Source organism: Electrona antarctica, assembly GCF_951216825.1.
Source record: "Electrona antarctica genome assembly, chromosome: 4".
Classification (NCBI taxonomy): domain Eukaryota; kingdom Metazoa; phylum Chordata; class Actinopteri; order Myctophiformes; family Myctophidae; genus Electrona; species Electrona antarctica.
In genome coordinates, this window is record NC_136809.1 from 48,652,364 (window position 1) to 48,673,698 (window position 21,335).

General features: G+C 42.0%; 1 protein-coding gene across 1 annotated transcript; it reads right to left on the bottom strand.

The window, feature by feature from the left end:
• Positions 1–434: 434 nt before the first annotated feature.
• keap1b (kelch-like ECH-associated protein 1b) lies at positions 435–20,562 on the bottom strand. The gene is made up of 7 exons (XM_079499055.1): positions 20,373–20,562; positions 15,087–16,520; positions 12,631–12,876; positions 8,586–9,262; positions 5,392–5,597; positions 3,522–3,698; positions 435–2,584 (listed from the first exon to the last, which is right to left on the bottom strand). Exons 2-7 carry the CDS (start codon positions 15,390–15,392, stop codon positions 2,319–2,321), a joined length of 1,878 nt encoding a protein of 625 aa, XP_079355181.1. The 5' UTR covers positions 15,393–16,520; positions 20,373–20,562; the 3' UTR covers positions 435–2,318.
• Between the last annotated feature and the right edge of the window lie 773 nt (positions 20,563–21,335).

Consider the following 21,335-nt stretch of genomic DNA (forward strand, 5'->3'; position numbering starts at 1 on the left):
TTGGGATTGTGTCAACATAGTGTAAATCTGACCTACATAATGTTCTTTCAGATTACCACCATCACATATCACATCTAGTTGTCAGATTCGGAGAGGAACTGAGATGTTTCATAGTCGTGGCCCATTATATTATTAACATGCTTCTCAGAATGGCTGGCTGTGCGTTTTTACAAAGGACCTCACCAAAGTGACCACCGTTTTACATGACAAACGCATCAAAGACAGTAACACTACACGATTCTCATTCTGGTTTATGGAATTTCGACCTCGACTGGAACTTGTGCTTTAGAAACTTTGATCACTGGCGCCATCTAGAGGGAAAAATAAGGAGGTATTTTACAGAATTGTGCTCACAGACCTTGTATTTCTTTTTTACATATTTAAAACAAGTTAAAAAAAACTGCATGTTTGGCTGAATCACATTACACCCGTGATAAAATAAACATATATTCTTTATTTTACAATGTGTTTTGTACAGAGTATTGTTTGCTGAAAAATGTACAAAGCAGACCTTAAATATCCTAGGATTTCGTTGCATCTATTGACCGACAGGAAAATGTCCCTTTCAAAATGAGGCAAATTTTTACAAACGTTCAAAATTAGCATTCAACAAGCATTCCTAGTAGTTACAACACATGCTAGTTAGCAAGAGACACAACACCAGTCGGTTTCAGTATAAACTGTGTCAGTTTTAGGTGTAAAAGAAAAAAAGGACCAGAACAAATAAATAAAAAACTGAGCTTTTAAATTCTGTACAAGACTTCTTAGAATATCAATGTACAAAATTTCACTTAAAAAACGTTGTAGCTTAAATCGCTGTTACAAATACATTTCTTTAAGCAGATTTATTTTTTATTTATTCCAATATCTGAATACTAACACATGAACACGTGCAAATCACCTCTGTTTGTGAAGTTTGGCGCAGAAAACCCAATCAATGTCAAGTGAAAACTTAAAGGGGATGTTTCAATTATTCAATAAGTAGTGTTTTGTTTCCGTTTTAACTTTTTTTAAACACATTCAGCAACACATCGTCTTGAATACACTTAGTCTAAATGCTACAGTATTCCCTTCCACAAACCACACTTAAAACCTGTCCCTGCACTCTCTTGGCACTTCATACAAATATAAAATGGCCCCCGATGGGACTTACAGGAGGCGGCATGCTCGGCACGACGTTTGCTAAACATACCCAAAAGTGTCAGATCTAATTACACTGCAAGTGACTCTATGGGAGAAGGCATACAATTACGCTTTTAAACGCATTGACTGCCATATATAAATGAATGAATTCTTCGCCACTGCCACGGTCTGTTCAGTGTATGCTCTTTTTTTTTGAAGGCCAAATGGTCCCGGGCCGTGAACCGGAAGTACACAACAGCTGTGTAACGTGCCCCGGAAGCTTATTTAAATTCACCCCAAACATAGATTTTAAATGCATTTTAAAAAATCTGTTTACATTGAGGAGGATAGAGGCCGACCTTTTCACTTCCTGGTTCATTTTTCTGTTTTATCGATCGCCTAGCAACCGAGAGCCATTGATACGGTGGTGAAGAGCGAGATCAATCTTAATCAATACAAACCCTTACATGATGTCTGGGGACATCATTGGCTTAGGTAAAGTGTTAAGCTTCATCTTGTGGATGCCTGGGCCTCTTGGCTTATGAATAAACATGAAATCGCTGTGCCACAGGTTAGTTCTATTCCACATCAAGCACCTTCAGTGAATATATTGATGATGATTATAATCAAGCTCACAGGTATGATAATGGCACTTTGCACTTCACTCCCTTAAACTGACAAATGCTAGTTTTTGCTGTATCCCATTTCCTTACTTAAACAGAATGTATTTTCAAATTTGTTTTCAGCCCTGTTGGATTTGTTTTTTCCTGCACAAACTGAATAGAAAAAAAAGCCCACGGCTATTCCATGAGCAGCCCACGTCTAGTCCAATAAATAGCAATTTCTAGAATTCAGCCCTTCTCTCCCATTGGTCAAAAGCAGAGATGTTGTTGGTCCGATCAGGAAAATGCAAGACACTAAACGCGCAGACGATTTTGATCAAAGTCCCGTCTAACATTATGGAAAACAATTCACAAACTACAAATGAATCAAAGTCCAGAATTTTAATTTAAAAAAATAGATAGCTCTTAGTTGTTATCTTAAGCCCCCCCAACTCAAATCAACTGACTTGTTGGGGGAAAAAAGATAGGAGGCAGGCAGCCCACACGGGTGTTTCTACACGACACGGATGGCCTCCTGGGAGGAGCCATTTTCTCACGGAAGACTGCAGAGAGTGCTCAGAGTGCGGGGCAGTCTCAGGTGTCCTTACTGAAAGGTCCGTTGTGTCGTTGGACTTGGTGAGAGTTGAAACCGGAGCTGGCCGAGTGATACCCTGGCGATGACGCACCGCTGCCACACTCCCTCTCAGACTTCTCAGACGGATCCTTCTGGCACGGTTCCATGGTGACAGCCACACCTACTCCGCTTCGCCCCGATGTCATGCGAGTCACCTCCGACCACGTGTCCGCCTCTGAATCATAACATTCCACGCTATCCAGGAAATTGTTGCCATCGTAGCCCCCTGTTTACACGGAACAGACGTTTAGTTGTGTAACCGGTGTCCTTATGGTATATCTTTGGTGGCGTTTGTTACGGTTTAACTACAGTATGCTATGCACAACAGGTATTTTATATTACTGTGGGTTTATTTACTTTCTCATTGGGGATGAGAATACTGTGTTTGTTTTCCATGCATTGGATTTATTTTTTTTGTATAATGCGTGAATACAGAATGTGTCAATTAATTAAAGATGCTGTAGTGTAGTGATTCTTTTTGTTGTTGTTGTTAAATAGCTGCATATTCTGATCATAATCATTAAAGAGTTTGTTCAGCAATGGGTCTCCCCATCTCTTTGGCTCGGAATACCGATTTCATCTGATCAGTAGAGGAACGTCATACAGGACAAACAAGTGAAATGGAAGTGAAGAAATGAAACAAACAAACTGGAACGCTATAAAATGTGGGTACTCTCTCCTGATTGAATGAAATTGGTGACTCATCTGAACTTTTATTTTGTGTTTACTAAAGATCTGGAGAATCCTTTTAGATTTAAAATAAAACGTTTTTCTGACGTGCACGCAATGTGCACATGGATGCGCCCATGGTTATTTATTCTTTCAATTGTCCCCCTATCTCTGGCAACTACACTGCGTTTCTGTTTAACAGGTGGGGCAGATTGGGTTAACATATTTGAATTATTTCAAGCATCGCTGGACACCACAGAGAATAGGCAGTTTTGAGGTGCTGTCAAACTCATAGAGTTGTGCACTGTGTAAATAAGAGTACACTATGTTAGATCATTCACATGAGCAAACAGTTGGTTTGGGTGTTGCTGTCTTACAGTGTGTGCCAAGGGCGGGTGGTCAGTTTCTATTTTAATGAAGGTCTAAGGTATGTAAGGAATAAACATGCTATTTGCAGTTAGGAAAGCATGACACATAATTCCCCAGATACGCACCCAGCACGTAGATCCGGCCATGGTGCGTGGTGACTCCCAGAGCACTGCGTCTGTGCCTCATGGAGGCAGCAAAGCTCCAGGTATCGGTCTCCACATCATAGCGCTCCACTGTGTTCAGCTGGTTGGTTCCGTCATAGCCTCCCATCACATAGATGCGATTCCCCAGCGCACACACTCCTAGATGCAGAGGAATGGGTGGACAAAGTACTGTTTTTACTTAAAGATGAGGGTGCCATAGTTTTGTACCTTTTCTGTTTTGTATTTCTAGGACAGTCAACATAACCCCGGGGGTGGTTATAATATGTGTCTTCCCTTTTTGTAGTTTCTTCCTGAAAGCTGAAAGCCTTTGAGTCAAAAGGCCCCATCGAAATACACACTAAAATCAGTAGTGGCCGCGGCTTCAGTTCAGGTGGGTTGTGCTAAGATGGAAACCAGCCAGGTATACTTAATGATGAACTGGTGGGTGTTTTACAAGTAAAAGCCTAGACATGCATGCACCCAGATCTGCTATTTTCAAAAGGTTCTTAGACATTTGATAAATTTGAAAATTTGAGAAACGGGACCTTCTGCATAATGAGTACTTTCTACTTTGGGTACTGAAGTACATTTTGATGCAAATTCTTTAGTGCTTTTACTCAAGTACCTCACAATTGTACCAGTACTTTTTTTAAGTACCTCAAAATTGTACCAGTACTTAAGTACAGTACTTATAAGTAAACCTTTACACCACTAGATGCAGAGGAGTGGTCAAGGTTCACTTTACTCGACCGTTAATTCTCATCTTATAAACAGTGAATAGACTTAAGACTACAGCTATGTTAGCCTATCAGCGATGTTAATATTTAAAAAGACGAGGGGCACTTTATTTCATTTCACGAGAGGTTTGTCACTTCTATGGCTGTTAAAGTGTCTACTAGGAAAGATAAATCTATGGATGATTAAATTAATAAAACACTTTTTTTCTTCATCCCGACAGTAAAAGAGATGAATGGAAAAGTAAAGTGGATGAATGGGTCACTTAAAGCGTTTTCCATGTTCTCTATGCGTGATAATGACTTAGTGCATCTCCCGTTCAGAGTTACAATCGTACCTTTTTTGTTTTCTCCAGAAAAAAAATAATAAATCGATAAATGGAAGCCACAAACCTTTACTTGACACGGCCAATCATGACTGGCATAAATTTCGCAACCCATGAGCGTACGTTGTACAATAGCAAAATATGTTAACGTTCAAAGCCTTTTGTGGGTAATTGAGGCTTTTGAGATAATTTCTGATTAGGGCTGCAAATATTATTTTCTTAGCGATTGTGCTGTTGATTACTTTTTTTAGATTAATAAAAAAGCAAATTTTTTTAAATTATTTAAATCAATTAGTCTGATTAACTACTTTAAGCCCCATTTTATACTTTGTATTTCTTTTGTCGCAAAAATGTAAAAAGTACCACCGCTCATCCGCTGAAAAAAACTTAAGTGAGGTGCTGGAGCCACAAAGGGAGCATGAGGAAAATAAAGTGAAGCTCCGCACACTCAGATCTGCACACAATCAATGTATTTATTAAGCTTTCGGTCTACTGATGCCTGAAGAAGGTCAGTAGACCGAAAGCTTAATACATTGATTGTGCGCAGATCTGAGTGTGCGGAGCTTCCCTTTATTTTTCTCATATTTCTTTTGTCGCAAAAGAAATCCAGAAAATAGCCGATTTACAAGCTCAGAACGTGTTCAACACATTGTGATCTTGTAGATGGCTTTATTCTTTTTTTGTAGATTTGTGTACAATAGGGGAAAAAAATAAATCAATTATCTTATTAAAATCAATGGGTTTGATTAGTTTAACTGTTGCACCCCTACTGCATTTCTGATGGTTCCTCACCTGCACCAGAGCGGACCGTGTTCATGGCAGCCATGCTCTTCCACTCGTCCTTCTCAGGGTTGTAGCACTCAGACGAGCTCAGGCGGTGGGTCCCGTCGAACCCCCCCACAGCGTAGAGGAGCCGAGAGATGACGGCCACCCCCACGCCGATGCGGCGCGTCAGCATCGCGGCTACCAGATTCCACTGGTCTCTGTCTGGGTCATACCTGAGGTGGAGCAATGGAAATTCAAAACTTTTAAAAACTCCCATCTTTAAACAGGATTCACAATTGTTTTCCACTTCACACTAAAGAAGGAGACTTCCGCACACCCCGTTCCTTAATTTCCAAGCCGTTGTTTCAGTCGTGAGACCTTCCTCAAGCAAGTGGCAGTGTGCGCCGGGCTATTCTCTCTCCTACTGTACCTTCACTTCGCAACTAAAAATATAACTCTGAAAGTGTAAAAATGTACCCTTATGGGTAGGCTCTCTAGGACAAGCCATTACCGCCCGTCGCTGTGAACTTATAAAAGTATATCCGTGAGCCTGTTGCCTCCCCTCCCCATGTGTAAAATCAAATCACCACATTGTGTGAGAAGTCTCACAAACATTTTGGGTAATACCGATTCCGGTTTGGTTGTTCCGGCCTGATGACTACAAACCTGACTACAACATGACATGAGGAGATGTTACCTTCCACTTAAAATGAGGGGGAAAAAGTAGATACAACTTGAGAGGCGGTATCCAAGTTTGGGGAAAGTAACCTGAGGTCCCTTCCTCGCACTGGTAAACAACTTAGTTCCATGCTGTTCCAGATTGATTGAGTTTAAGTCTGAACTTGAGCATATTAAGATGTGATCTCCAACGCAGCTGGGTTGTTTTAGTATATTTACTATGAGGAACTATGTGTGGGTGCATTGTTATGTTCATTAATCATTATATGTCCTGCTTTGAGGGGTGACCAAGCCACGTTGTGTGTCGTTTTGTCTATCTGTGTGTTTATCTTGTTTTTGTTTTATACCTTGATTCTGGGTATCCGGTTTATAACTGTCAGTGTCACCTCCTTGCTGGGGTAGGACTATACTATATTTGATACTAGCACACTAATCTACATATTGTTTGTGAGTACCTTTTCTCTTGTAAAAACAGTGATTATATTGCATATATAGGCAGATTAGGCACATTATTTTCTTTTGTTATGTCCTGTATGGGTGTCACATATGTCATTATTTTATTTAATGTATTCCTTGAAATCCTGAATAAACAAAACTGAGAGGAAAAACATACCGGTAAATAAAAAAAAAGAGTTACCATCCACGCCCGACTGGATTGTAAACCCGAAAATGGTATGCCTCCCAGGTTACGAAAGCCCCATGTCTGGGGGACGTAGGCCAGGGAGAGGGGTGATATTTGTCCTCCTAAGGGCTGTGGCAGCACTTGTCAGCACTAGGGAATGTTGGGCAGAGGCTCTACGTCCTCCCAGTCACTTGGGGATACTCACTGGCAGGTGAGCCAGTAGGATCATACAACAGCAGTTAACTCAAATACCGTATTGTGCCGAATATACGACGACTCCGATTATAAGACGACCCCCATTTTTTCAAGACTCATTTGTGGAAAAAGAACATTGAATGTCAAATAGTCTTCTAGTCCCTGACTATAATACGACCCTGTTTTTTTAGGATATTTACATTGGAAAAAAATATTCAGGACAATAGGGTATGGGCGGAGAATTGGGGAGAAGCCGGCGTTAAAAGCGAAATAAATAAATAACGCTTTCTGTAATTTGCTCATTGTTGTTTGTAGACTGTTGGAGCCGAGAGTTATTTGTGACTCTGCCTTTTCCTTTCTAGTAATTCGGCTCCATTTATTTACAGCAAATATATTTGCAGACATAAATAAGTATATATTAAATGAATGTTTTCCTTGAAAGGAAAAGGAAATTACAATGCGGTGACTAAAATGCTGAAGTGTACACAGTGTACAGCACAGAACACTGAATCTACAATGTTCATTGGGTATGTCATGTCCTGGGGCAGTTCAGCACTCAGTGAACCAATACTAAAAAGAAAAAAGAAAAAACTACAATAAAAACAACAAGAATTAAGCTACCCAGTCTCATTACTCCTTTAATATCCACAAAATACACTGTGTAGTGTAGGCCAAGGCACCGTGGTGCCTCAGCCATTAAGAATGCCAATCATGGAAATGACTGGGCGTGTTGCATGAAAACTATTCTACATTTTACTTGCTTTCCTGTCAAATTCGACTCCCTTAACTACGTGAATAAGAATATTTTTTTTTAAAACAGCCAAAAGTATCTATGAAGTGTCTTTGAGCACTCAGAAAAGCACTACATAAATTCCAGTTATTATTATTATTATCTTAATAAATGAATTAAAAAAATCAACGCCACTAAAGTGCTTTTCAGCAATCTAGGTCTAGGCCTGAAACATACTGGTACTTAATGTAGAGTAAATATGCAAATGACAGATCAGCCCATGTGGTGCACAGTGCTGCACAGTGCACACGCACAGACTGTAGACACTTATAAATAAGTGTCACAGGGGAGTCCTGGGCCGTGGCTCAGCGGTTCAGGCACCCTGGCTGGTAGTCCAAGTCTGGCAGTGTGCCGCGGGTTCGACTCCCGATCCCGACGGCCTTTACTGCATGTCATTGTCACCCTCTCTCCCCATTTCCTGTCTACTGTATGTCCCTCTATTAAATATAAAATAAATAAAGGCGAAACCATTTAAATGTACGGTCACAGGGTAAGTACACGAACGAACGCATGCTCAAGGCATTCGGTTCGTTCCTACTTACAGTAGGTACGAGTTTCGGCTTAACAGAACCCAGTGTGCAGCACACAAAAATCTAATCGTGTGAAATGAGGGGCGCCTCACTTTTAACAAACATCGTACTCTGTTTGTTTAAAGTGCTCTAAACAAACATTAGAAAGTCCATAGACTTGGCTGCCACATGACGTCACGTGGGGTGTTGTTTGAAGACAAAAGTGTGTAAACACAAACATTGAAGACTAAAGTGAGGATGCAAATTGTGATTGGCCAGAATTAAATGATGTATGATGATAAGAGTGTCCCTCACTTCACACTTTTTTTTTCATGGAAAGTCCATAGATTCGGCTGCCATATGACGTCATTTCCAAAAGCCGGATGTTGGCGGGGCTAGCGCACCCCTCAAATAGCAATTCACTTACCGCTCCACGCTATTGTGATGAATACACCCGTGCGACCCTCCCACGGCATAGATCATCCCGTCGATGACGCCGACGCCAATACGGTTCCTTGGCACGCTCATGGGCGCACACGGCAACCAGCAGTTGTTCATAGGATTGTAGCAGTCCAACGTGTTGGAGTCCATGTTACCGTCGGGCGCATTGTTCCTTCCGCCGACTGCATAGAAGAGCCCACTGATCACGCAGGCGGCCAGGCCACTCCGGGGCACCTGCAGGTCGGACAGCCTCAGCCAGGCTCCCGTGCAGGGGTTGTAGGCCTCCAGGTAGCTGAGGGACTGGCGGAAGTAGCCGCCCGCCGTGTAGATGAGCTGCGGCACCTTGGGCGTTCGGCAGGAGTTGAGCTTGGTGGGCTTGTGGAGGGTGAGGTCCTGGAAGATCTGCGCCAGGTAGTCCTTGCATTGGGGGTCCCAGTCCAGAGACTGGAGCTGAGCCTGCAGGAAGTTGGGGGTGAGGGAATGGCAGCGAACGGCCTGAAGCAAGGCCTGGACGTAAGGCCTCCGGTTCTCCCGGTCCGAGCGCACCCAGGCCACGCATGCCTGGAAGACCTCGGACTCGCAGCGTACGTTGAGCTCATCGCGGCTGATGAGGGTCACCAGCTGGCAGTGGGACAAGTTGAAGAACTCCTCCTGTGTTGCCAGCTGAAGGAAGGAGAAAGGGAAAACTTTATACACACATACAGATTAGGGATGTGCCGATGAGACATTTTGGCCGATATCGATATCCGATATAATTAATTGCTGTTATGGCCGATAACCGATATGATCTCATTCTGTATTGATTTTTTTTTAAATAATCTTGTCCATTCTGAAAAATACATGTAACAGGGTATCTACACTGCAGGCTTAGGCAAGTCAGATTTAACTTTAATACCTTTTATATTTAATATTGTGAGCTTGTAGATCTGTTCAAGCTGTTACTTTGGGCTTGTTTATCTGTAAAGACAGACCGATTAATCGGACAGATTAATTAATCGGTCTGATTGATTAATCGAACCGATGCCGATTAATCTAAAAACAACTAAAGTCGGCCGATACCAATGTGATTAATCTCCCATCACTAATACAGATTCTCAATAGAATCATGAAAATGTCTTGAGGGAACTACTTTTGTCAGGTATCAACATTGCACATACAGTACAGAGAAGCACAGATGACAAAGCTGGAAAGTTAGCTGGTGGTTTAACCCTGGTGTTTAATTAAATGTTGTAATATTAATATACTTTCCGCAATTCCTTTCAGCCAGTATCATAGGATACTATTCACAATTATAAACATACATTTGTTTGGGAGGCTAAATGCTAAATGTTTGAGACATTTATTTCAATTAAATAAAAGCCTGTAAAGCCCTTTGAGAAGTGATCAAGGCTGAACAAATAAAACTGAATTGAATCAATGAAGCTATATTTAAAACGTACACAGTCACTCTTATCCTTTGCCACAGTTCCTGACAACCCCTGAAGTTATGCAGACTTGGAGCACAGGTAAACCCACATTTTACTCACTCTGTGACTCACTGCGCTCATATTTGTCTATGACCTGACCACACAGAGGCACAGGGCAATTGTTTGCAAAGGTTTGAAGCGGAAAAGTCGGCCTACAGAAACCACAATGGAACTGTATTTACTCACGACACATTTCCCCTGCAGACACAAGTGACCTGGCATGAATCTGACTCAAAGTGTTCAGTCAAAGACGCCGGCGGCCCAGTTATGAACTGGCAGATGAATTAAGCTTTATAATGTGCGACTAACTTTGCACCGAAATAAAGATATATTGGGTTAACCACCCATATCAGTTTTAGATTAGACGAGCCATATTATCCCTGTTCAAACTATAACCTTGTGACTAAAATAAATTATATAATGGTCCTCAATTGGGGTGAAAGCAGCCTGTTGTTGGAGACACACTGACTAGGGCAGGTCAACAAAACAGTACGGAAATGGTCAATTACAACCCAACTCTGGCAGTAAAGGCAAACCAAACTAATTAAATTAAGCCAATCATTTAAAAAATTAAAATGTAAGAATTTGCCTTCTTCACCCCGAAGAATGCAGTTTAGTCTGTCTGAAATGTCGTTTGTGCGTTTTTAAGTCTCTGTGTCCACAATACATTATTTGGTATCGGCAGCTACACGTGTGTGGCAACTCTTTTATTCTTGTTCACTTCCTTGGGTGGCACCTCGCAGGGAACGGGTGTGCGTTGCAGCCTTGGTAACAATAATTAACCCATTTTGACCTGAGATCAGATTCTAAAAATGTCTTCTACATCCTGACAGTTTTCTGAAAAAGCTATGTTTCTATGTCAGTCGTTCTTCGTTTTTTTCAAAAATAGCAGACCTACAAGCTCGTAGCGCGCCACTCGGTGGCGCGCTATGAGCTTGTAGATCTGCTATTTTTCAATAGCTAAAGCATAACATAATGCTAACACCAAAAGGGGTTCCCACCCAAAATGGGTTAACATCAGACAGAGAGGACAGCTCTTCATTTCCCGTGCACACATTGTTTCTCTGAAACATTATGCACAATTCCTACACTATACACAAGACAACACAGTGCAACGGACTAAGTTTCATTAGATCATGAGATCTGATCCTTTGATATTGCCTAAATTGCTCAGCATTGTTCAATACTCGTTTCTGATCTCCGAGTCAAACTATTCCGTCTGTTATTTCCTGATGGCAGATGATCACAGTTCTCAATAACAGACTCCTTTTACATTGCTATAGAAGCGGAAGCTTAATGTGAATCATTCAAATAATGTTCAAATCATCAATATTCCATGGCAAATGTTAATTTTGTTCACAAGTAGCCGCAGCCAAGCGGCATAATGCACAGTCACAGTGAGGTGGTCATTATTGGACAATGGACATGGCAAAGCAGTGCCTCTGCTTAGCGCTGGTCCTGCATCACCCTTTCTGGGTTTATTATCCAATAATGGCCGGCTGTATAACATTCTTCCTTACTTAATTGAACATCACAAATGCAGTTAAGGATCATGGAAGTTCCACTGGACATAGCATCGGTATCTCTGCTTAAAGAACACAGTATAGATCAGTGGTCCCCAAACCTTTCAGCCCGTGACCCAAAACAGAAATTAGATATTCGCCCGGGGACCCAAACTAGTGAAAATAGCAGATCTACTGTACAAGCTCACAACGTAGACTGGCTATTTCCACTACTTCTTAAATATTTGTATAATGTATAATTTATGAAATTTATTGGATTTTTCTTTCATTTCTTACTTTACATTACTGGGAAAAAAAACTTTGTATTTTGTTATTAATTAATGAAAAGTTTAGCTTTTTAGGAATGTTTCTTTTTTTGTTTATGTTTTGAAAAGAATAATTAAAAACCAAATGTGTAGGAAACAAAAACTAAGGGGACCCATAACAATGTGTCCGCGACCCACAAATGGGTCCCGTTCCACTGTTTGGGCTCCCGACATGCCCTGCCGCGCTGCGGGTTAAAGATCACCCGTGGCTCCCGACATGTTGAAACTAACCCGTGGCGGGTTAAAGGTTTCATGACATTCATTTTCATTTATTTTTCGTTTTCTCTTTTAGGTTTTATGACCTCAATTACACCCAAACAACCTGAACTTTGAACATTCGGGTGGATTTTCTGTGGTCTGGGATTTTCTCTGTGTCTGTGAATCCTTTTGAGCTGCAATGAAAACAGGCAAAAGCCAGCAAATATATGGGATTTGCTGGCTCTTACATCACACTCCACAGGAAAATCTGAGAGCACTAGTTTGAGCCAGAAAACCCCAGACCACCAAAAATCTACTGAATGTTAAAAGTTCAGGTTTTTTTGGGTGCAATTGAGCTCAGAAAACATGAACAAAAAAATAATACAAAAACTTTTTTTTATATGTCACAATCCCTTTAAATAAAATCATCCATGGCGTGCCGTGTGTGCCTGTGGTTAGGGTTTTGGGTAGGGTGTCGGACTCATGACTGTAGGACGTACAGTATGTCTAACAGGAAACAGTGGATATAGATAGCGTACCTGGCTGAAGTTCATGTAGATGTATTCGCGGGCCTTCTGGTGGAGCTCCGTGCAGCTGATCTGCTCGGCGAAGTTGGCGATGCCGATGGCATTGCTGGGATCCAGCTGCGTCACCAGGAAGTCACAGCACGCCCGCACCACGCTGTCGATCTGGTACATCACCGCCCCGTTCATCACGTGGATCACGCACTTCTCCCCCACGGAGATGCTCGCCGTGTAGGCAAACTCTATCAGTCTGTCCATGACCTAAATGCAGTGGGTGGAAAAAGTGTTTTACTTAAGTAAAAAGTGTCAATACTGCAATTGTAGAACTACTCCGTTATAAGTAAAAGTCCGGAAATTAGAATGTACTCGAGTACAAAAGTATTGGCATCGAAATGTACTCAAAGTACCAAAAGTAAAAGTACTCATTATGCAGAATATATGCCATTTCATGTTTTCAAATGTATAAAAATTTAGAAAATAGCAGATTGTGATTGTTGATCTGATATTTTCAAATTGCCAAAATGTAGATATGACTCTCAAGTGTTTAATTAATGGTTTTATAATAATAATAATCCAAATATAACAGTAAATAAAGTTTTCAAATAATTGTAGTGGAGTAAAAGTGCAATATTTGTCTCTGAGATGTAGTGAAGTAGAAGTAAAAGTATTAGCAGCAAATAGCAGATCTACGAGCTCGCGAAGGTGCGAAGCGACGCATTGTGTGCTTGTAGATCTGCCGTTTTCACTAGTTTTAGGTCCCGGGGGAAACGTCTAATCTCTCTTTTTGATCACAACCTGAAAGGTTTGGGAACCACTGGGCTAGAGGTTTAGTTGTCTAAAGCTGAGTTGTGTCTGTAGAGAGAGAGAGAGAGAGAGAGAGCCAAGGTTATCAGTAGCAGCTGTGTTGTAATCACAAACTCACTCTTTAAATTAACATACTGTACAGCAGTGGTTCTCAAACTTTTTCATGTAAAGGACCCCCAAATTGACACTCATTAGCCCGCGGACCCCAATTAGAAAATATACGCCACGGCACTAGCAGTGATTCTCAACCAGTTTAATGACCCCAGGTTTGACCTGAATTAAGCTACGGTCCCACATTTTAATGGCATTTCTATCTCTGGGACCCCATTGTAGCTATATTGTAAAATCAAAGTTAATTTAACTCTGAGAGTTTACAAATGGGTCCATTTGGTTCCATTTGTACACTCTCTGAGTTACAGACCCATAAGGGTCCATTTGGTTCCCGATTATCATTTAGCTGGGGACCCCCTGGAACTCTCTCAAGGACCCCTAGGGGTCTCCGGACCCCACTTTGGGAACCAGTGCTGTACACTATGGCTCTCCGACACCGCGTCGGCATGTGTGACATTACATATATTACACACCACTTCCTTAACATTTAAAATCTTTGTCCGTCGTGTCTGTGTAATAGTCTACTGTGGTTTTATGAATAGTCTACTGTGGTTTATGAATGTAGGGCTCTTGCAAAGTCATAATACTGCACTCTTGAGCAAACCCGCCGTCGCTTGTGCTGCGTGTGCATGTGTATGTGCTTGGCAGGCGCCCAGGGTGCCAGCCAGGGAAAATACATGCCGTACCATTCACAAACTCTTGATAATGAGGTCATTCTGATATTCAATCTCCTTTTATCATGCCAGGTTGGGGGTTGTGCGGGTGAACTGGCCGGGGCAAGTAATATCGCTTGTTTTGAATTATAATAAAACAATATTATCGTGAATGCAGCTGTGTTATTGAATTGAATGAATGCAATGAATGCAGTGTGTTATTGTATAAAACGAAATCAGTCACGAGATGTATTTATATTGGCCACATGGACGCCTCACGTCGTCAATGTTTGTTTAAGCGCTGCCCTAAACAAACATTAAAAGTCCATAGACTTGACTGTAATTGTGTGATGTAATTTCAAAAGTCAGGCATTCGCCGAAAAGAAATTAACAGCCTGTATCAAATGACTGTTAATTGTAATGAAATAAATTCCCTACAGTAGCAGCCTGACACTCTCAAAACTATATGTAATGGACTCTCAATGGACTGGGGATAAATTCATTGATTCTGCTGGTTTACTAGCTTAGCAATTGCTATTTTCACTAATTTGGACTCTTTTGGGTCTCTCTCGACCTGAAAGGTTTGGGAGCCACTGCAATACTGTTAAAATAATGTTGAATGGAGCAAACCAAAGGCTAAACTAAAGTGTTGCTGCCGTCAGGAAGACAGAGAGAGGGTGAGTGTGGCCAACACCCAGCCATTTATAGAGCACACTGGGAATACTGGCCAGGTGCTCCCAATGCACTGATTGGCACCCCAATTTCCCAACCTGCAGGCCTTTTAGAGTAGGCAGCACAGACCCCTGGTAGGCCAACCTACAGGGGGCTGTGAAAAACGTGAGTGACACCATTCAAAACGATGCACTCCAGGAAAACAATCGTCTCACAAACACTCTCACTCACCCTGGGGTGAATCCCCTCGATGGGCACCACCTCCATGCCGCACTCCTTCAGGCCGTTGGTGAACATGGCCCTGAAGACGGGCGACGACGACGCCAGCACCACCTTGTGGGCCACGAAGTCCACCGCCTCCAGGTCGTTGTAGCGCACGCGGAGCGTCACGTCGCAGAGCTGCCGCTCCAGCCGCAGCTCGTTCATGATGGCGAAGGCGGCCGCCGTGTGGCTCTCCAGTGTGTAGCTGAAGACGCGGTGTCCGTTGCGCGTCGACGGCGTCACCAACGCCTTGCATTCTGTCATGCAGTCGGTCATTTCCCGACGCGTCTCTCTCCCCTCCCTCCTCGTCCCTTTTATTCAAGAACAGTGGGGGCTGTGCTACGGGCCATCCTCGCGCCACTGGAGGTCGTGGGTAAAAATGAATGAATATTTGAACCTCAACAAAGTAGTGAGGGTTTTGTGAAAGGTTTGAGGTATTTTTCCTCCGAGTAGGCTTGGTTCTGTGTTTGTTGCTGTAGAGAATAGTGAGATCAGTTCATGGATATGCGTCCTTCTTACGCGTTTAATCCGTGATTTCAGCCATAGTGATGAGTAGGGAACAACTAGACACTTGTATGCTATCTGCCGCTCATGGCTATTCGTGCAGTCCGACAGTTAAAAAAAATGATTTATTGCATCAATAGCATCCAAATTCTGGGTTCCTCTGGTTCTGTCCACGGGTAAACTTTGTTCCTAGTATAATTTACAGATTCAGGCAGGGGTGGACTGAGAAACGTTTTATGGCAAGACGAGGTCCAGTAAGAATCAAGGGAAACATTGGCCCAACGTTTCAGTGTAACTGTTTGTGTTGGCAACACAAGTATTTTCTCACTGCCGAGGGGGATGTCGACACTGTCCAACCGTTCCCCAGAACAGTCTGCGCAAACAGGAGTCTATTCAAACATCTACACCATGCGTTTCCAAAATTGCTGATTAGCCAACCTCAGCATGGCAGGAATTGCTAAATTCAATAACTACACTACACTCATTACACACTCGCACACAAAAAAAAACGTATTTTAAGGTACCTCTGAGAAATGACAGTTAGATCAAGCTTGCATATTGATTTTCTACTCCCAGGAGGGATAAATCAAAGCTAAAGGTGATTCACACACCCTCGAAATTGAAGCTAATAATTAAAGCTTCCCCTTGTACGGCTCGACTTCTGCCAGAGCTCCAGGGACAGATAGCAAAGACTAGGCAGTGGAAAGCTTGTCAACTGTAAGAAAAAGAAGAGGGTCAGACTGCCAAAAATGTCATCAGTGCTGCTTGAAGTTAACAGGAACGGGGGGGTGTGCGTGTTGTTCACTGGATTACCCAGGAGGGGCCTTCGTAGAGGTTGGCCAGCTAAGGAATCCGTTTGCACCACTGCGTTTACTGGGAAGCTGTTGGTTCAGCTGGCAGCTGTGGGGGAAAAAAGACAGAGAGTTTGTGTTTAGATACAGAATTCTGCTCCGTTATGGTTTATTTGTAGTGACACAAATGTAGCTTCATCAATGTTTTCTTATTAGGTTATTGGCTGGTTTATACATTTACACATTTGCAGAGTGCTAAAATGTTGATGGAATCTTGCACACTGCAAATAAGTTATATGGGAGGCAAGTGACTCAGCTCAGCTGAAGTAACTAAGCAACAGTCTTATGTGATGGTGAACATGCACTGCTGTAACTTCACACCCTGCGTGTACTTCCTTCTAAAGTACAGTTAGGGTCAAAGTTTTTATCCTAGTCATTGTGAGCGTGTTCCCGTCCCGGGCATCATGACACATCCTTGTAGTATTTAATCACGTGCCTCTGATAAGACTCTTCGCGTGTCAAGTCTGTTTTTATAGTGTTAAAGTGTTTTTATACAAATGTTTCGACAGACAAAGAATTTTGTGCAAGTGCACTGCACATGTGGATTAGCAGCCACTTCTCTTAATAGTATAAAACAGCCACAACCACTTAAAACTTGTGCTTTGGCTATTTTGAGAAAGTTTTCGGGAAAAAAAGTGTGAAAAGATTTCACCAGGGTTAATTAATGTTGTTAAGGGTTGAGTTTTCATATTGTAAAAAGGATCTGATAGAATTGCTTGGAGAGTAATTGGTGTTATCGGTCTCAATCTCGGAGTCCTTGATGTAAGAGAGAAGCCTGACAAACTATTGTTTACACAGACCCGCCATCTCGGATCAATCTACGAGGCCCGTTTGTTATGGAGCATAGCAATGAAAGCACTAGTCGAGGATCCTGTGCTGGGTCCGCCAAACATAGCGTGCATAGGTTTCCCACTTTTAAATCCTTTAAGTATACAAGGCTGTGCAGGGGTACACGCGAGTATTGAATTTGTTTGTAGACAAGCCTAGGACTAGGAGCCTTCTTGAATGTCTCCAGAGATGTGACATAAGGGAATGTAGGGAGTGTGAACGGGATAGCAGAGGAGTGACGCACAGTACTGGGGAAGATGGAGTGACTTAAATTAGGCCTGATTTTCGCCGGCCAGCGTGACTGAGTGTTTTATTTGCCCCGTCTTGTGACCAATCCAGTTTCTCTCGTAAAGGAGGGAAGAGGTGTGCTCTAGTCTGAAGCACTAGCATAACTATTTAGACTGGTTGCAAACATTATGCAGGAAACTGTTCTACCATACCAAAATGTACAATCACAAATGAATCTATTATATTGCAATTGTTCTCTGAAAAACGAATTCAGAATTCTACAGAGAGCAACTAAAAACATAAAACACAATGAGTTCAGGATTGGGTTCTTGGAAAACAGTACTTCCAGACACATTTCTTTCTTGCATTCTCACAAAATGTGGAGAACGAAAGAAAGAAAAAAAGAAGTGTGTGTAAATATGAGGTGAACAAGTTACCAAACAAATTTACACAATGACCTGTTGGACATCCAAAAGATACTTTTTCAGATATAGCACTTATTTTCAGAATATGAATTCTCTTGACAATGACAATGACTGACAAGAGAGAACAGCATCACCAGCCTGTATTGTGCTCACTGACCAGAGACCGTTAAGAGTTACTCAGCAGTAAAGGTGGTGCAGCTAGATGTTCTCAGTTATATAACACAACAACCTTAAGTTATGCACATAAAGCAATCATTACCTACAAAGGGGCGATAAGAGTATGAACATACATAGGCCACGGGCAAAGTGGCCGCCGGTTAGGAACTGAAACGTTGGTACCGGTAGTTCGATCCTGGGCTCCCCCAGAGTTATAGGCCCAGCCCCAGACCACACCAATGATTCGCCCATGCAAATTGCAACTCCTTGCAACCAAACGGTTTTGAGTAGTTGCATGCAACCAGTTACCATTATCCGCAGTTGCAAGGAGTGGATTGGTGTGACATGTCCTTAAAACCGTTTCGTTGCAAGGATTTGTGACTTGTTGCATTGGTGTGGTTTGGGCTTTAGTGTCCTTGCCTTCGGTGTATGAACATGCGTGTGTGTGTGTGTGTGTGTGTGTGTGTGTGTGTGTGTGTGTGTGTGTGTGTGTGTGTGTGTGTGTGTGTGTGTGTGTGTGTGTGTGTGTGTGTGTGTGTGTGTGTGTGTGTGCGCGCGTGCGCGCGCGTGCGTGTGTGAGTGATGCACAATCTATGTAAATCACATTGAATAAAGGCACTACATAAATGCACCATAGGCCAGGTTATATATACACACGCACGCACACCAAATACCTCTATATCAATATTGTGATGATATAATATTGTATTGTGATGAATATACATGTTTTGCATATTTAAAACTAAATAAATAATCAAAGTAGCTGATAAACAGGTTCACAGGGCATCCCAATCCAATGTGTTGTGAGTTTGACTGCCCATTTTATTTTTTGAAATGTAAGATAATTTCATAAAGTATAAAATAGAGGTAAAACCAGGAAGAGACAACATCTACTGTATACTTTCTCATATCGCAATATTGATAGAATATCAATTGACCTATACTGCCAGGGGCCAAATTGGCTCTTAAATCAGTGTTGTGAAAGTGAAATGAAACCAAAGGTAACTGATGTCTAGAATATTCCCAAGAATATCTGTTCATCAAGTCAACTCTGTGTGTGTTATTGTGCCACATTGCAATGTGCCTGAGAGAGTGAGTAAACAAAATAGTTTCAGGAGAAGAAGGTTGCTCAACTTTGAGATGCAGGATACGACACAGGACACAACTGTAAATGACTCCCTGTCTCTGGCAGACAGACAGGCCCTTAGAATCCCCGGGCTAAAGTTGACAGTTTATCCGTGCCAAATGTCAGTTAATATTTCCCACTAAAAGAAGCAGCATAATTGTTTATGGGTTTTATCGTGTGACATAAATATCTACAATTAGCTCTCGTAGCGTTTTCAAATAAACAGTCTAAGCCAAACAAACCATATATATGAGTTGCACAACAGTATAAATACGGTACGAGTCAAACTCTCATGCACTTCTAAATTCTAATGATTAAACAGATCACATATGGTTTACATTTGAAGGCTGCAGACAAACCGTTAATCCGATTCAATAGTACCCCTGGGAATAGAGTGGAGCAAGATTACGAGACGGTATGTGATTTAAGAATTAAGAGGGGCAATAAATTCTAACAACAATACGCTCCATGGAGATTTTGATAAAAAAAACCTTCTGTCATGGCAGTCATGCTGTGACTCGATATCGAACTCTTTCGCCAACGTGGACATGTCTTCACATTTAACTGCATGTACCAAAGCGTGACCCAGAACTGAAGTGGAGCCATGCAGCCATGATCCTTACATAAAGCCCCCAAAAGACTTGATAAACAATAACGATTTCAGTGAAATCATTATCTACCTAAAAACACTATAGTGTCAATCAATCACACAAAGAAAGGCTTGCTGGGGTTTCCCCTAGAACTGGGTCACCGCTTTTTGCTGTTCAAAATAATCTTGAAGCGCTGCTGCTACTAGTATGCACACTGATAATATTATTATTATCAATACAAGCCAAAGTGTCTCGATCAAAAAGTCCTAATTGCCGTGCAATCAGCGTTATTATCGGAAACCAATACTGAAGATCAATGAAGAATGTTTTGACACGAGTCTCGGGCTCATAATAGACAGTAACGTAATGGTTGGAGTGAGTCGACCCTCGAGTAAAAAAAAAAAAAACGCTGCCAGAGCGGGATCTAAATATATTCTTGTTGGTAAACATACTCGCCGCGCGTTAATGCGATTAGCATGTAATGAAATCTATACAAAAAAATCAATCAACCGAGGCGTCTTAAATACAGAGAAAACAAGAAAACTCACGTCATATAGTCTCGTTATTAGACCCTTTCCTCCACGGTCGCGGGCTGGCTGGCTGTCTCTCTTTCTCTCTCTCCGTCTGTCTGTCTGTATGCCTGTCTGTATGCCTGTCTGTCTGTCTGTATGCCTGCCTGCCTGTCTGTCTGTGTGAGCGGAGCAAAGCTGTAACTCACCATGACTAAGCATTGTGCGAGTAGAGCCCGCTGCTCTCCGCTGTCAAAATAAGAGTCGACCCCAAAGGAAAGAGAGAAAGGAGGCGGGGATCAGATCAGTGTTGCCAGATTTTGCGCCAGAAATAGGTCTATGAATGAAAACAAGCCCAAAAGAAGCCCCACTCCACAAATGAGTACTATACATTTTTCATATTCATGATCAGCTGTTTGAAAATAGCCGATTCAGAAGCTCACAACGCGCTGTGATCTTTTTTTCTTTTTTAATAATAAAAAACTTACACATTTTCACAAATCTGGTATGGGGGTCCCTGGCACAAAATGTTGATTGATTGATTGATTGAAAATGTTATTCACGAAAGCAGAAGTCAATACAAAAACTGCTACGAGGATGAAACCATGAAAAGCACCTAAGACCTGTTTACATCAGGGTCCTCATTTTCAATTCATCAGAAGATTTGAAGACATAAATATAATATACACTTTTTTTTACAGGGGCCAGTTTCGAATTGCAGACGTTGTCCGTTGTGGAGGTGAATGGAACACTGTTCCCCCCTCCCAGTGAGCTGTGGTGTTCCACAAGGAAGCATACTAGGGGCTTTACTGTTCCTAATATATGTAAACGACATGACATCAGCTTGTGACTGCAACTTGTTCCTGTTCGCAGATGACTCAGCACTGCTAATCTCGGACAGGAACAAACTGCAAGTTGAAAAGGCCCTCAGCTCTGATCTCGGTAGAATCTGCACCTGGCTCGCTGATAACAAACTATCTTTACACCTGTGAAAAACTGAAT